At 43.7% G+C, this 14,200-nt stretch overlaps 1 protein-coding gene and 1 long non-coding RNA gene across 7 annotated transcripts in view; one reads left to right on the forward strand and one right to left on the reverse strand.

Moving 5' to 3' along the window:
- LOC309338498 overlaps positions 1-5,937 on the forward strand; it is an 86,534-nt gene extending 80,597 nt beyond the window's left edge. The window contains exons 2-4 of the long non-coding RNA XR_014154940.1: positions 4,287-5,164; positions 5,206-5,421; positions 5,825-5,937. This is a non-coding gene — a long non-coding RNA (uncharacterized lncRNA). The remainder of the gene's footprint in view (positions 1-4,286; positions 5,165-5,205; positions 5,422-5,824) is intronic.
- Positions 1-14,200, reverse strand: part of LOC309338414 (fibrinogen-like protein 1) — a 67,255-nt gene that overhangs the window by 49,003 nt on the left and 4,052 nt on the right. The window contains exons 3-10 of one of the 6 annotated variants that reach the window (XR_014154890.1): positions 12,333-12,419; positions 10,684-10,894; positions 10,039-10,198; positions 8,599-8,696; positions 7,401-7,489; positions 5,928-6,118; positions 3,573-3,862; positions 2,327-3,101 (exon numbers count right to left, since the gene is read on the reverse strand). Coding sequence is in view for 3 of the 6 variants with exons in the window: in XM_081855683.1 (XP_081711809.1) it covers positions 3,682-3,862; positions 5,928-6,118; positions 7,401-7,489; positions 8,599-8,696; positions 10,039-10,198; positions 10,684-10,894; positions 12,333-12,410 (1,008 nt within the window). In the remaining 3 variants the exon portion in view is untranslated. Of the gene's footprint in view, positions 1-2,326; positions 3,863-5,927; positions 6,119-7,400; positions 7,490-8,598; positions 8,697-10,038; positions 10,199-10,683; positions 10,895-12,332; positions 12,420-13,836; positions 13,884-14,200 lie in introns of those variants that run through there. The other 5 variants (XM_081855683.1, XM_081855682.1, XR_014154888.1 and 2 more) reach the window with 5 other exon arrangements.

The following is a 14,200-nucleotide window of genomic DNA, read 5'->3' on the forward strand; positions in this document are numbered from 1 at the left end:
CAGCTGTTCACAGGACTGAGTTGTGAGAATACAGTAGTCAGGGCTTTTTTCCAGTCAGAACTTGCCAGAACTCAGCTCCGGCACCTCTCAGGTGGGTGCCATTGCCATTCTAAGAGAATGAGGGAGGTGTTCATGGTGAGCTCTGGCACCTCTTTTTCTAGAACAATTGTGCTGCCAATAGTAGTTGACCCAGCCCCTCCTTCATGATTGTAGCAGCTACTGTCTTGGGAATCCACCCTCTCATTTGTCCACAGACCTTGTTAGTTGACTGGGAAGGTGTGGCGTTCGTACGTTAATCTCACAGGCTATTGACCCGTACACCACTAATCCGCTGCCACCAACCAGGTCCTCCCTGGTAAAATCACTTCAGTCTCAGTCAGGTTCTCAATTAATAGTGTATTTTATTTCAGACACAAACTTTTACAGCATTCCAAATGTTGTTACTCTTTACTTTCTTAGTCTTATTTTCCTCTATCTCTTCTACCTCCCCACACTCAAGAACCCACTGCCCTGTCTCTCTATTACCAACTGCCTACCAACTGCTTCTCCAACTGCCTTTCCTCACCAGCCAACCTACTAAAACCAACCAACAACTCCCAACAAACTCCTTCCAGAACTGGTTTTATAGTCCAATTGACTCCACCCCCCTCCCGGGTCCTGACTGGGCAACCTGTTTAACTATTTCATCTCCAGCACTCTCTCATATGTTAATCGTCACAGAAGGGTCTATGCATGGCATTGGTAAGGTGACATCCATGCATCATAGTATTCTGAAGCCCATCAAATGAGACTTGAATCTCTTTAGGAAGCTGCCAGTCAGACCGTAGATTGATCTAATTCAGCATTGCCTATATCATCCCTCATCCTACCTAAGTTCCCATTACTACAAAACTTCTGGAGGGCATGAGGTTAGCGAGATCTGGTCCACACAAACCACTATATCATGGGTAGGCAAACTAAGGCCTGAGGGCCGGATCCAACCTAATCGCCTTCTGAATCCGGCCCGCGGATGGTCAGGAATCAGCATGTTTTTACACGAGTAGAATGTGTACTTTTATTTAAAATGCATCTCTGGGTTATTTGTGGGGCATAGGAATTCATTCATTCCCCGCCCCCAAATATAGTCCAGCCCCTCACAAGGTCTGAGGGACAGTGGACTGGCCCCCTGCTGAAAAGGTTTGCTGACCCCTGCACTATATCATGGCAGCTATACTTGTCCGATAGGCTTTCAGATCTTGCAAGGTGCCTGCCATAATTTCCATGCCTAGTAACAAAGTGATCTTCTGCTTCAGGGAATAATGGCCTTTAAAAACATGGTTCTCAGGAGGTGAATCATTTCCATACCCAAAGAAGCTACTGCTTCATCATTTCTACCCGATTTACAATTTTGGGCTTGCTTTCGCACCTTGTGTCTTATACAGTGGTGCCTCGCAAGACGAAATTAATCCGTTCCGTGAGGCTCTTCGTATAGCGTTTTTTTCGTCTTGCGAAGCAAGCCCATTGACAGCTTAGCGGATTAGCACTATTAGCGGTTTAGCGGCTTTTAGCGGATCAGCTGATAAGCGGCTTATCAGCAGATCAGCTGATAAGCGGTTTAGCGGCTTAGGAAAAGGGGAGGAAAGGGGGGAAAACCCGCAGGAACTCGCAAGACATTTTCGTCTTGCGAAGCAAGCCCACAGGGAAATTCGTTTTGCGAAGCGCCTCCAAAACGGAAAACCCTTTCATCTAGCAGGTTTTCCGTCTTGCGAGGCGTTCGTCTTGCCGGGCACCACTGTAAGTTTTTCCCTTCTGAGAGCCCTAACAATATACACGGAAGCAAAAAGGTTTTAACGCTTTAATACAAACTTTAGACAAGGATGGAAATAAAGCAGCGTTTTATTTTTGTTGCATCGTATGTGATAGGCTGTCTTTTGTTACAGTGACATCTTTCCACCTTCATTTCATCCCAAAAAAATCTGCAAAGCAGTTAATCACTTTCACATTTACTGGGAATTGTTCTCACTGTGTCTTGGCATTTTAGCAGAAGCCCTAGACAGCTAGCCCCAAGACTATACTCAGCCCGCAGTGGCCTCACAGGCTTTTATTAGAATTGTAAAAGCACGTTTTCATTTACTCAATAATAAAAAAATTATATGTGAAAATGTATAGTATAGCAAATCTTCTGCTTTATTAGGCATCAGTCAAGGCTCACCACTCCCCTCCCCTCGCCTTGAGAAATAAATCGGAGACAAAAGGCAAATTAAGAGGTGGGCTCCAATACAATACAGATGAACAGGATGTGCATACTATAATCAGAGGAGGATAATCTATAATCTACTATAATCAGAGCAGGTTAGGCTATGCCTAGTTACTGCCAACACAAGAACAAGGTTTCACCATTATAACAGAACTTCAGCTTCTCCCATACACTGGAAATGTTCTGGTGGGCTTTATACAGTGAACAAAAAATTGACTTACATTCTTGCAAGTTTGAACTTTTATCCTCCTACCCCTTTTCTGCCATTACCCCTTTTTCACAAAATGGTTCATTCTTTGCAGTAAATCAGAATATTGCAAATGTTTTGAGTTACAGAGGAAAAAACATGAATATGGAAAGTAAAAGAAAGGGCTTGCAGAATTCTGTTGTTGTCCCTAACATGCTCCCTACCTAGGCATCTCACCTGTTTGCCAGTCTTTTCAAAACAAGGTGAGGGGGCTCCTTTTTCCTGGAGTGAAGCCTTCCTTCCTTCCTAGGCCAGACTGACCCATACCTCCCATCTCTCAGCAATCCACTTCAGTCTGTATTTATTTCTAAACATGGAGAAATGTAACATGAAAACCACACCTTCGAGCATGGCTTATTTGCTGGAAGAACAGCAGAAGTTCCAGCTCTTGTCACTTGTTATAACAACAATAATAATATTATTTATATCCCACCCATCTGGCTGGGTTTCCCCAGCCACTCTGGACAGCTCCCAGCAGTAGAGTAAAAACACGACAAAACATCAAACATTAAAATTTTCCCTAAACAGGGCTGCCTTCAGATGTCTTCTAAAAGTCAGATATAGTTGACATCTGAAGGGAAGGTGCTTGACAGGGAAGGTGCAACTACCGAGAAGGCCCTCTGCCTGGTTGTTGTTGTTGTTGTTTAGTCATTTAGTCGTGTCCGACTCTTCGTGACCCCCTGGACCAGAGCACGCCAGGCACTCCTGTCTTCCACTGCCTCCCGCAGTTTGGTCAGACTCATGTTAGTAGCTTCGAGAACACTGTCCAACCATCTCGTCCTCTGTCGTCCCCTTCTCCTTGTGCCCTCCATCTTTCCCAGCATCAGGGTCTTTTCCAGGGAGTCTTCTCTTCTCATGAGGTGGCCAAAGTATTGGAGCCTCAGCTTCAGGATCTGTCCTTCCAGTGAGCACTCAGGGCTGATTTCCTTCAGAATGGATGCGTTTGATCTTCTTGCAGTCCATGGGACTCTCAAGAGTCTCCTCCACACCATAATTCAAAAGCATCAATTCTTCAGCGATCAGCCTTCTTTATGGTCCAGCTCTCACTTCGATACATCACTACTGGGAAAACCATGGCTTTAACTATACAGACCTTTGTTTATTGTTGTGAATAAGGTGACTTAGGCTGAAGACAGTATATATAAACCCCTCAAATCTGTCATATTTTTATTTCCCTCAGATGCATAGTTGGGGCGTGTTAGTCGGCTTCTCCATCTCCACTCTCTCCATCCACAAAGGACGTAGGCCTGATTTTCATGGCTGTGTGTTTCAGGGAATACCACAGCCCCCGCCATGTTGACCAAACCACTCCGTTGTCCAAGGGGCCAGAGTATTTCCCATTTCTGTGATATTGCCCGTTGAGATTTGCTGCATGGCATCTTGCAGAAGTGGAAGGCGGGGGGGGGGGGGAGAGGAGAGGTTGTTAATCAAGTGCAAGAAAATGGCCCTAATGCATAAAGCTAAGAAGACTTTATTATGGAAATCTGAAATTAAGATACCTTCTGCTCTTCTGAGCTAAGACCCAATTAAATTTATGATGTACTTTAAATACTTCGTTGACATGATAGAAGTCCCCACTCAACTTGTCCTCTTATGTAAAACCCACAATTTCCTCCCATTGTAACAACTATATAAAATGTGCTTTGTTTTTATATTTGTGCTGACTCTGCTTGCATTTTCCTGACCAGATGCTCTTCCCATTTATTTTGATCATTACGTGTATACGCCTTCTTTCCTCCAAGAATCTGAAAGCAGCACACATAGTCTCCTATCTCCATTTTGTCCTCACACCAGCTTTGTAAGGTAAATTACGTTTGAGAGATGGTGACTGGTCCAAGGTCATCCCATGATCTTCATGGCTGAGTGAGTGGGGATCTTAATCCTGGTTTCCCTGGTCGTAGCCCAACACTCTTAATCACCATACAACACTGGCATTCTACCAGTTAAGAGAAACATCTATGTTCAAGTTGGCAGGGGAAACAGTGAAAAGTTCAAAGCAGAAGTCACAGACCGACTGGCAATTACTGTATCTGTTTATTAATTGATATTTAGTTAAAGCATGGTGCATTTCCCATGTTGGGTAAAAGATTCATGCATTGCCAGGAGTTGAACTGGATAGCCCACACGGTCCCTTCCAACTCTACAAATCTGCAATTCTGTGATTTAAAAGTCTAAAAAGTTGGGTGAGGGCAAGGTGGAAAAGTAACCCAGAGCACTGCTCATCTCAGTGGAGGAGAAGCAAATGCCATGTTCACACATACACCCCCCCCCCCGTTTTAATGAAGGGTGAAAGCAGTGCTTTTTTCTGGGGGGACGCAGGGGTACGCATTCCCCTAAACATTTTGTGAATCTAAGTTTGGCCTCGTTGAGGGGCAGTATTTCAATATGAGTAGGAAAATGAGAGTGCCCCTAAACATTTTTTTAGAAGAAAAGCACTGGATGAAAGTACAATTCTCATGTACAGTGGTACCTCAGGTTAAGTACTTAATTCGTCCCGGAGGTCCGTACTTAACCTGAAATTGTTCTTAACCTGAAGCACTTTAGCTAATGGGGCCTCCTGCTGCCGCTGCGCCACCGGAGCACGATTTCTGTTCTCATTCTGAAGCAAAGTTCTTAACCTGAAGCACTATTTCTGGGTTAGCGGAGTCTGTAACCTGAAGAGTATGTAACCTGAAGCGTATGTAACCTGAGGTACCACTGTATTAGGAAACCGGGGTGCAAGTTATCCTACTGTACCACTGTACAGTTTTTTAAACATGAATAACATTTGTTAACATTTGCATCCCTTTAAGTAGCAGTCGTTTTTTCTAAAGATGTTGACATCTGTAAAGGTTTGTGTGGATTTATTCATTGTATTGGTCTCTTGCTTCCCCCCCTAGAAACTCAAGTTGGTATACAACTTCCCCACCTATTACACTCTCACAAACAACCCTGTGAGGTAGGTTAGGCTGAAAAGTGATGGTTTCATAGCTGAGTTGGGGATTTGAACCTGATATACAGTGGTGCCTCGCAAGACGAAAATAATCCGTTCCGCGAGTCTCTTCGTCTTGCGGTTTTTTCGTCTTGCGAAGCATCCCTATTAGCGGCTTAGCGGATTAGCGCTATTAGCGGCTTAGAAAAAGGGGGGGGAGGGGAAAAACTCGCAAGACTCGCAAGACGTTTCCGTCTTGCGAAGCAAGCCCATAGGGAAATTCGTCTTGCGAAGCGCCTCAAAAAACGGAAAACCCTTTCGTCTAGCAGGTTTTTCGTCTTGTGAGGCATTCGTCTTGCGGGGCACCACTGTAACTCAGTACTGGCTTGCCAGAATTAGTAATACACATATTTATCTCTGACTCTGACAGACCGAGGAGATCCAGAGCAGATGCACAAGAGAGGAAGAACTGCTTAGACGTGGCAGGTCTTCATTTGGGTTTTCAGGGCTACTTAAGTCATCCCTCAACTCACCTGTTAAACCACCAGCCACATCTGTTCTCTTCTGCACAGCTCCCTGTTAGGAATCTGTCATTGTCCCTATCAGGAGCTGAGAAGGGCATCCCATTGAGCGACGCAGACCACTGGCTCTCAAAGTTGCTCCCTCCGGACAAAGCATCCCCAGCAGTCCCAGAAAAGGTGCCGAAGCTCATCTGGTAATTATTCTGCCGCAGAAACAAATGTTATTAGGTGTCAGGTACAGGTAGCCAGTTAACCCAAACTGTGAGTCAGCAGAATTGTTCATCTTTTCACCAGGAAAGTCTCAAAGAACCTATCTGTTGTTTGTCCCCTCCATCTGGGATTCGGAGAAAAAGAGGAGACTGCGTTATAATCTCTCCAGCTTTTCTTTTAAAAAAACCCAACAACCTTTTTACACCTCTAGTTTCTTAAGTGTTAATGTTCCCATCTCTAAAATGGGCAGATGTTTTCTGCACAACTTTTACACAGTTAATGCCTTCATGATATAATGCACATAATGGTGTAATGCATATCACATGTGGCTGGATTAATTTTCGGGTGTTACGTGCTCTGCACACATGGCATTTTCCTTTTTTCCAGTTGTGCACAGATTGTGTTGATGTGTGGTTGCTGGATATCATGTTTGTTGACTGGTAACAGGAGACTTGTAAATGCATGCAATAGATGGATTGGGTGGGGGACATGATAGATGTTGACTTAATAAATAAGACTCTTGCTTTTAGTTTTCATATGTGTACAAGCTCCCTGATTTGCAGCCAAAACTGAGTGAAGCTGTCTTAAAATCTTCTGGTTCTTACATCCACGAGATCTTTAACTTAAATATGCATATTCTCCCCCAGCCTCTATCCTGCTTGCCATCAACTTACGTGCATTTAACTTGTGAGCATTTAGCTCTACGCACTTCACAAATAAAATAAATTTCAAAATGGGGTGGAAAGGGGCCAGGCATACTGGGGGGAAAAGACTCTGCCAATCCCACCAGCCACTGAATCCAATGTGTTTTGACTACAGTGGTGCCTCGCAAGACGAAATTAATTCGTTCCGCGAGTTTTTTCATCTTGCGATTTTTTCATCTTGCGAAGCACGGACTTTGGAAAAGCTTCAAAAAGCACCAAAGTCTTCAAAAACCTCAAAAAAGGCTACCACACCGCGTGCTATGAGTTGCTCCTCGAAGTGAATGCACGGTTTTAAGAAAAAGGAAACAAACTCGCAAGACAAAGGAAACAAACTTGCAAGACGTTTTCGTCTTGCGAAGCAAGCCCATAGGGAAATCCGTCTTGTGAAGCAACTCAAAAAACGAAAAACCCTTTCGTTTTGCGAGTTTTTCGTCTTGCGAGGCATTCATCTTGCGAGGTACCACTGTATACGCAATTTTGGCTCTGGGTTTGATCCCTAGATTGTAAACCCCGCATAAGTTGCGGGCTTACTGTCCACATGATAAACGTATTTAATCCTCCAATGACTCACACTCTCATTCTTGATCTGGAAATTATCATAAATTGCGTATCGTCTCTTCCCATTCCAGTCCATCAGGTCAATTTTCAATGATTTTTCTCCTGCAACGTAAGCAATGTCATGATGAACTCCCTTGGGTCCAACACACAGTAAAAGGTAAAGGGACCCCTGACCGTTAGGTCCAGTTGTGGATGACTCTGGGGTTGTGGCGCTCATCTCGCTTTATTGGCCGAGGGAGCTGGTGTACAGCTTCCGTGTCATGTGGCCAGCACGACTAAGCCGCTTCTGGCGAACCAGAGCAGCGCACAGAAACACCTTTTACCTTCCCGCCGGAAGTATTTATCTACTTGCACTTTGCACTTGCACTTTGACGTGCTTTCAAACTGCTAGGTTGGCAGGAGCAGGGCCTGAGCAACAGGAGCTCACCCCGTTGCGGGGATTCGAACCGCTGACATTCTGATCGGCAAGTCCTAGGCTCTGTGGTTTAGACCACAGCGCCACCCGCGTCCCTGGTCCAACACACAGTATTGTGAATGAAATGCAAGGATTTATTGGTGCCTTCAGGCTATATGCATGTCACATCATTGTAACCAAATTATACGCGGAGAGAAAAACAGTGTGTTGGGTTCACCGTAATCAGGAAAACAGTCCAAGGAGAAGGCATTAAGAACCCCTTTTGCCCCATCCCATGCTTCAAAATAAAATTGGAGCCCACATGGCTGCACTAAAACCTTTTTGTTTTGTTTGTTTTAAAGCCAACAAGAGACACTAAACGTACCTCTAGCATCACATCTAGCTCAAATGCAATCTTTTGGGCTCTATCAAGATGGAAGAAAGCAGTGAAGAGATTGGAAGATCTTCCTCTCTTCATTGGCTGATAGGGGAAGTTAGCTTATTAGGGTTAAAATTGCCATATTTTTCGCTCTATAAGACGCACCAGACCACAAGACACACCAAGTTTTCGGAGGAGGAAAACAAGAAAAAAAATATTCTGAATCTCAGAAGCCAGAACAGCAAGAGGGATCGCTGCGCAGTGAAAGCAGCAATCCCTCTTGCTGTTCTGGCTTCTGGGATAGCTGCGCAGCCTGCACTCATTCCATAACACGCACACACATTTCCCCTTACTTTTTAGGAGGGGAAAAGTGAGTCTTATAGAGCAAAAAATATGCTACTCCATAAAGATGCATCTAGACAGAACGAGGATCCTTACCTTCAAGTAGCAGATCGTGTATTTTATCATTACCCAGCCAATACTCATCACCCTTGCACTGGAACTGCCCAAACCCTTCTTTGTAATCATCCCAATTTCTGCAAGGAGAAGAGACACACATGTCAAGGTTGGCTATTCAGCTGTAACTGGAGGCTGCCAGGTTGGCTATCTAATGTGCTTTTCCAAAGCGTTACAAAGCATTATGAGGCAACAAATTGACTTTGGTTCAACTCAAAACATTCGCACATACCTGTACGCGGTGCTTTTTTTCCTAGAAAAATAGGTGCTGGCACTCACCATGAAGTTGTTACTTCCTGTATGACCTAACTGTATGACACTGCCTGTATGACCTAACATGGCGCATCATCCCATTTTGTAGGTCATGGTCTCCCCTATTCTCAGCAATAAGGAAACCGTTACGTGACAGGTAAGTGACAGGTAAGTGCTGGAGATGCAAAGAGGTGGACGGAACTTTCTTTCACATGTGGTGGACTTGTAAAAGAGTAAAAGAGTATTGGGAAATAATCCATAATGAATTGAAAAAAAATGTTTAAAAGTACTTTTCCAAAAAAACACACCACATAGTCCTTTTTGTTGGGGATAATTCAGACTGAAATTCCCATGTGTAAAAAAAATGTTATTTATGTATGCTACTACTGCGGCCTGTGTTTTGCTAGCCCCAAAATGGAAAACGAGCGAGGTCCCAACCAATGAAGAATGGCAACTTAAGTTGACAGAATATGCGCAGCTTGCAGACTTAACATAAGACAACAAGAAGAACATAGATTGGAATACAGTGGTGCCTCGCAAGACGAAAAGAATCCGTTCCGCGATTCTCTTCGTCTAGCGGTTTTTTCGTCTTGCGAAGCAAGCCCATTGACAGCTTAGCGGATTAGCGCTATTAGCGGTCTAGCGGCTTTTAGCAATCAGCTGAGAAGCGGCTTATCAGCGGATCAGCTGTTAAGCGGCTTAGCGGCTTAGGAAAAGGGCGGAAAAAGCGGGAAAAAACCACGGGAACTCGCAAGATTTTTTTGTCTTGCGAAGCAACCCCATAGGGAAATTCGTTTAGCGAAGCGCCTCCAAAACGGAAAACCCTTTCGTCTAGCGGGTTTTCCGTCTTGTGAGGCGTTCGTCTTGCGGGGCACCACTGTATATGGGAAACAACCGTGTGCACCTGAAAATGTTGGCAGCTTTAAGATAAATTCAACCGTGTAAATAAGTTTTGATGGATGCAATAATGGAATGCTGAATGGTTGAGTTTTTGTAAAATATGCAGGGATTTATGATATGCAAAATGTACCATGGAAAGAGAAGAAGGGAAGTCATGGATATTTTAAGGATGCTTAAATGAGTATTTTAAATTGTAAAACAGAAAATTCAATAAAAATTATTTAAAAAGGAAACCATTATGTGTGCTGTTAACTGCACTCAGCGACGCACCTGTAGAAATTCTCTTTTCCGTTTCTGCGCCGTTGGATCACAGTCCACCCTCCTCCGTCTGACATGTCACAGAAGGCAAGGAAGGGTTCTCTGTCTGCTCTAGGCTTAATTCGGTAGTATCCACTTTCCGTCTTTCCGCTGTTAAATACCATTGCACAATCTAAGCAAAGCAATGCAAGATGGAGAGGTTGGATGGCAACAAATTGAGGGCTGAAAACATGCAAACGCAAGAAGGGGACTGGCCGTAAAGAGCATGTCTATCTCAAAGATTCCTATCCATTCTTAAGGAAATCAGCCCCGAGTGCTCACTGGAAGGACAGATCCTGAAGCTGAGGCTCCAATACTTTGGCCACCTCATGAGAAGAGAAGACTCCCTGGAAAAGACCCTGATGTTGGGAAAGATGGAGGGCACAAGGAGAAGGGGACGACAGAGGACGAGATGGTTGGACAATGTTCTCGAAGCTACAAACATGAGTTTGACCAAACTGTGGGAGGCAGTGGAAGACAGGAGTGCCTGGCATGCTCTGGTCCAGGGGGTCACGAAGAGTCGGACACGATTAAATGACTAAACAACAACAATCTCAAAGATTAAAGAAAACACTCAAGCCTTTCAGAAGAACAGACCTCGCCACAGATTTTACCTACCTTGGTTATAGACTAAGAGACTTCCACTCGTTGAGGGCAAAATCATGTCCAGCTGTGTGGTCCTCATGGCAGAGAAAACCTTGCTCTTTTGCCTGTGGTAGTTGTTCCCCAGGAGGTCTTTCAGCTGTAGTGCATATAGCTGGGATAAATCTTGGAGTGTTTTTAGCTTCTGCTGTAGTTTGCCGTTTTCTACCAGGCAGTCCTCCCTTTCCTGAAAGTGAGAAGGAGATTGTCATTCCCTTTTATGCAACTGCAGTCAGGGTAAGTTGGAAGGTATTGGTTGTTGTCAGTGCCGTATAAACTAAACAAGTTACAGCTTAGGGCCCCACTTTTTTGGGGGGGCCCCAAAAAATTTAAAGGGAAAAAAGCGATGTATATTTCCAAAATATAAGATAAAAAACAAATAAAACCTACATACAGGAACAGTGTTTTGTGTTGTGTAGGCGCCTATGATGTACGTCATGGGCCCCACCTGCTAGCCTGCTCCCTAAAATATCGCTGGTTTGCTCATTTCTATATATAGGGTGCCTACATTCTGCATGTGCAAATGGCTTTAGATACCTATTAGGTCCATAAATTACCATATACAGTGGTGCCTCGCAAGACGAAATTAATCCGTTCCGCAAGTCTCTTCGTCTTGCAGTTTTTTCGCCTTGCGAAGCACGGCTATTAGCGGCTTAGCGGCTATTAGCGGCTATTAGCGGCTTAGCAGCTTTAAGAAAAAGGAAACAAACTCGCAAGAACTTGCAAGACGTTTCGTCTTGCGAAGCAAGCCCATAGGGAAATTTGTCTTGTGGAACGACTCAAAAAACTGAAAACTCTTTCGTCTAGCGAGTTTTTCGTCTTGCGAGGCATTCGTTTTGCGAGGTACCACTGTAGCATATATTCAACACAAAAAACAGTGACAATTTGTTGTTGACAAAGGACAGCTGGACATATAAAGGGCCCCATTACCTTCAGTAGCCTAGGGCCTCATCAAACCTAAATCCGCCCCTGGTTGTTGTGTTCTATAGTTGTTCCTGTATATTTCTCGGGGGGGGGGGGAGATTTCTCAGGATTGTCCTCCTTATAAGGAGAAAGTTTGCAGTCCAAATTTCACTGCACAACACAGGGTCCAGGGTGCTGGGTTTATACCAGTAGCGACTCCTTGAATTGGTCCCAGCGACAAACAGGCAGTCAGTGTGGCTCTCCAAGGACCTGCCATATACGATCCTGCCTTAAAATTAAAAGGCTGGCAGCTGTATTTTACACCATCTGCAGCTTCTACACTGTCTTCAAGGGTATCCCTGCATAGATAGCATTGCAGTACTGCAGTCATGAGGTTAATACAGGTGTGGATAACTGTGGCCAGGCTATTCACGTCCACGAGTAGCTGTAGCTGGTGAACTAGCCAGAGCCAGAAAAAAAAGATATGAACCCAATGGCTGTAAATATTGTCATGAAGAGTGGCAAGTTCACAGTGTTTATTTAGGATTTGCTTTGATTTTGGCCTTATCTTCGTTCGCTGCTGTCTTTTACCACTCCTTTGTAGATTTTAAAAGTGTTGATCTGACAAGTTTTGTACGTCTTTTTCTGGATGCTGCCTTGCGATGGATTTTGTCCTGGAAGGTGCAATATCAATATTCTAATAAGTAAAAAAATAAACATACCAGAAGCCGAGGTGCAGGAGAACAAAAGGGTTTCAGGAGTAGCAGCAGCAGCAGCCACCGAATCATCATCGCATTCATTTTACAGAGCTGGAGGGGAAAATGGCATCTTGTTTTATGCTATGACAATCATGTGTCATCTATCCCTTCCCTACTGCCATTATACTTTTTTCTGAAGCAACATGTGAACTGAAACACAGCTATCCTTCAAAATGCACACCTACCCAAATTTTGTGTTGGAATTCCCAACACAAAAACAGGTATATTAGAGGTATTAGTGAAAATAACAGTTAAGAAATGCATTATATTATGAGAAATCGCTTGCAAAAAGGGGTATGTTAAGCAAAAAGTGTATATTGTTCAAAACTGATGTTATGGACTGAGTTGAATAGGATCCAAAATGTAGCAGTCTGATTGGTCCTAGAACAATAGGACCCAGAATGCAGCAGTCTGATTGGTCCACAGGAACCACCCAATCCAGTTCCTGGTGGAAGTGAATCCGCACCCAGATTGGCCCACAGGAGAATCCCAGTATTAGCCAATCATGTGGGGCCCATTGTGTAAATAATGTATATAAAGCAGACATTCTGGGGGAACTGCCATTCCTCCTCACCACTATGAGCTGAATAAAGAGCATGAAATCCACTCTCGACTCCGAGTATATTTCAACTGACAAAAATGCAAATGGTTTTCATGAGGATTTTTCTTTGTTTAAAAAAGTAAACTGCTGCCAAAAAAAAAACCAACCCTGAGAAACCAAAATTGACAAATCATTGCATCCCTACTAAGCCTAATTGAATTCAATACGGCTTGCTTCTGTTTAGACTTACTTCACTTAGGCTGCAAATTATCAGTATCTAACACTTGATTGCAAATGTGTGTGTGTCCTATGCACACTACATTTTTAGGTGTACAGCAAAAGTAAAGTGGGAAATAGCCCTACAAGGACGGAGGTGAAAGTGAAGGCAACAAGGAGAGAGTGAAGGAAGTTTTTTCTGTTGTAAAGAAAAAACACAGTTGTCACAACAAACTAAGAACATTTTGTTCTTTTTGAAAGGGCCTCTGAGATTCTGGAAGCCCTGGACTGAACATCTGCCAAATACACTCCCTCTATTGCTAGTTCCTTCCCAACTATTTTATAATAAATTAGTTTAGGACAAAACTTATAGCGTTCACACTCATTCCTCTGGCTGCAAAGTGGGTTAATAAAATATGTCCCCCCCCCATTAAAAAGTTTTAATCAAAAGTCCTAGTCACATGGGAGTACCTGGGGTGGGGGCAGGCTGGCAGTTGCCCCTCCCCAAGATCCACAAAAGTTAGTGGAAAGCATTTAAAGTACTCAATTAACTGAGATTCTCTCCCCCCCAGGAAGTCTGCCCCCCCCATAGTGAAACAACTTTGGCTGTTCTTCCCCCCCCCCCAACAAAAACCCTGGCTACACCCAGGCCTCATCAGCTCGGGAGGTTAAAAACTGGGAAGGCTTCAGAAAAACAGCAATTTCACTGACCTCAGAACCGAGTGTGAAGTTAAAAGGACACTCTTCTCTGGATTCTGCTAAAAATAAATAGGTCTAGAAGGTTGGAAATAGTAAAATATGGAAGGAGCAGCCTGCTATTTGGTATGAGTTTAACAACAAAACATCAGACGGTAGTTTTCAATGAATTAAAATAACATAAAAAGGAAATCAAGCAAGATGTAAATTAAACCAATTTGGATTTAGGCAAAGTATCTTAATTTAGAGATTAGAGGAGTTTGGCAATAACACAAGGTGTCCAGGGGGAACATATAATCTAAACAATTATCACAGATGTTTTAGATATGGAGCATCCTGATTGACTTAAACCACAGTCCTAACTAAGTAATTCTGATAG

Source organism: Podarcis erhardii, assembly GCF_964252035.2.
Source record: "Podarcis erhardii genome assembly, chromosome: 3".
NCBI classification, from domain to species: Eukaryota; Metazoa; Chordata; class Lepidosauria; order Squamata; family Lacertidae; genus Podarcis; species Podarcis erhardii.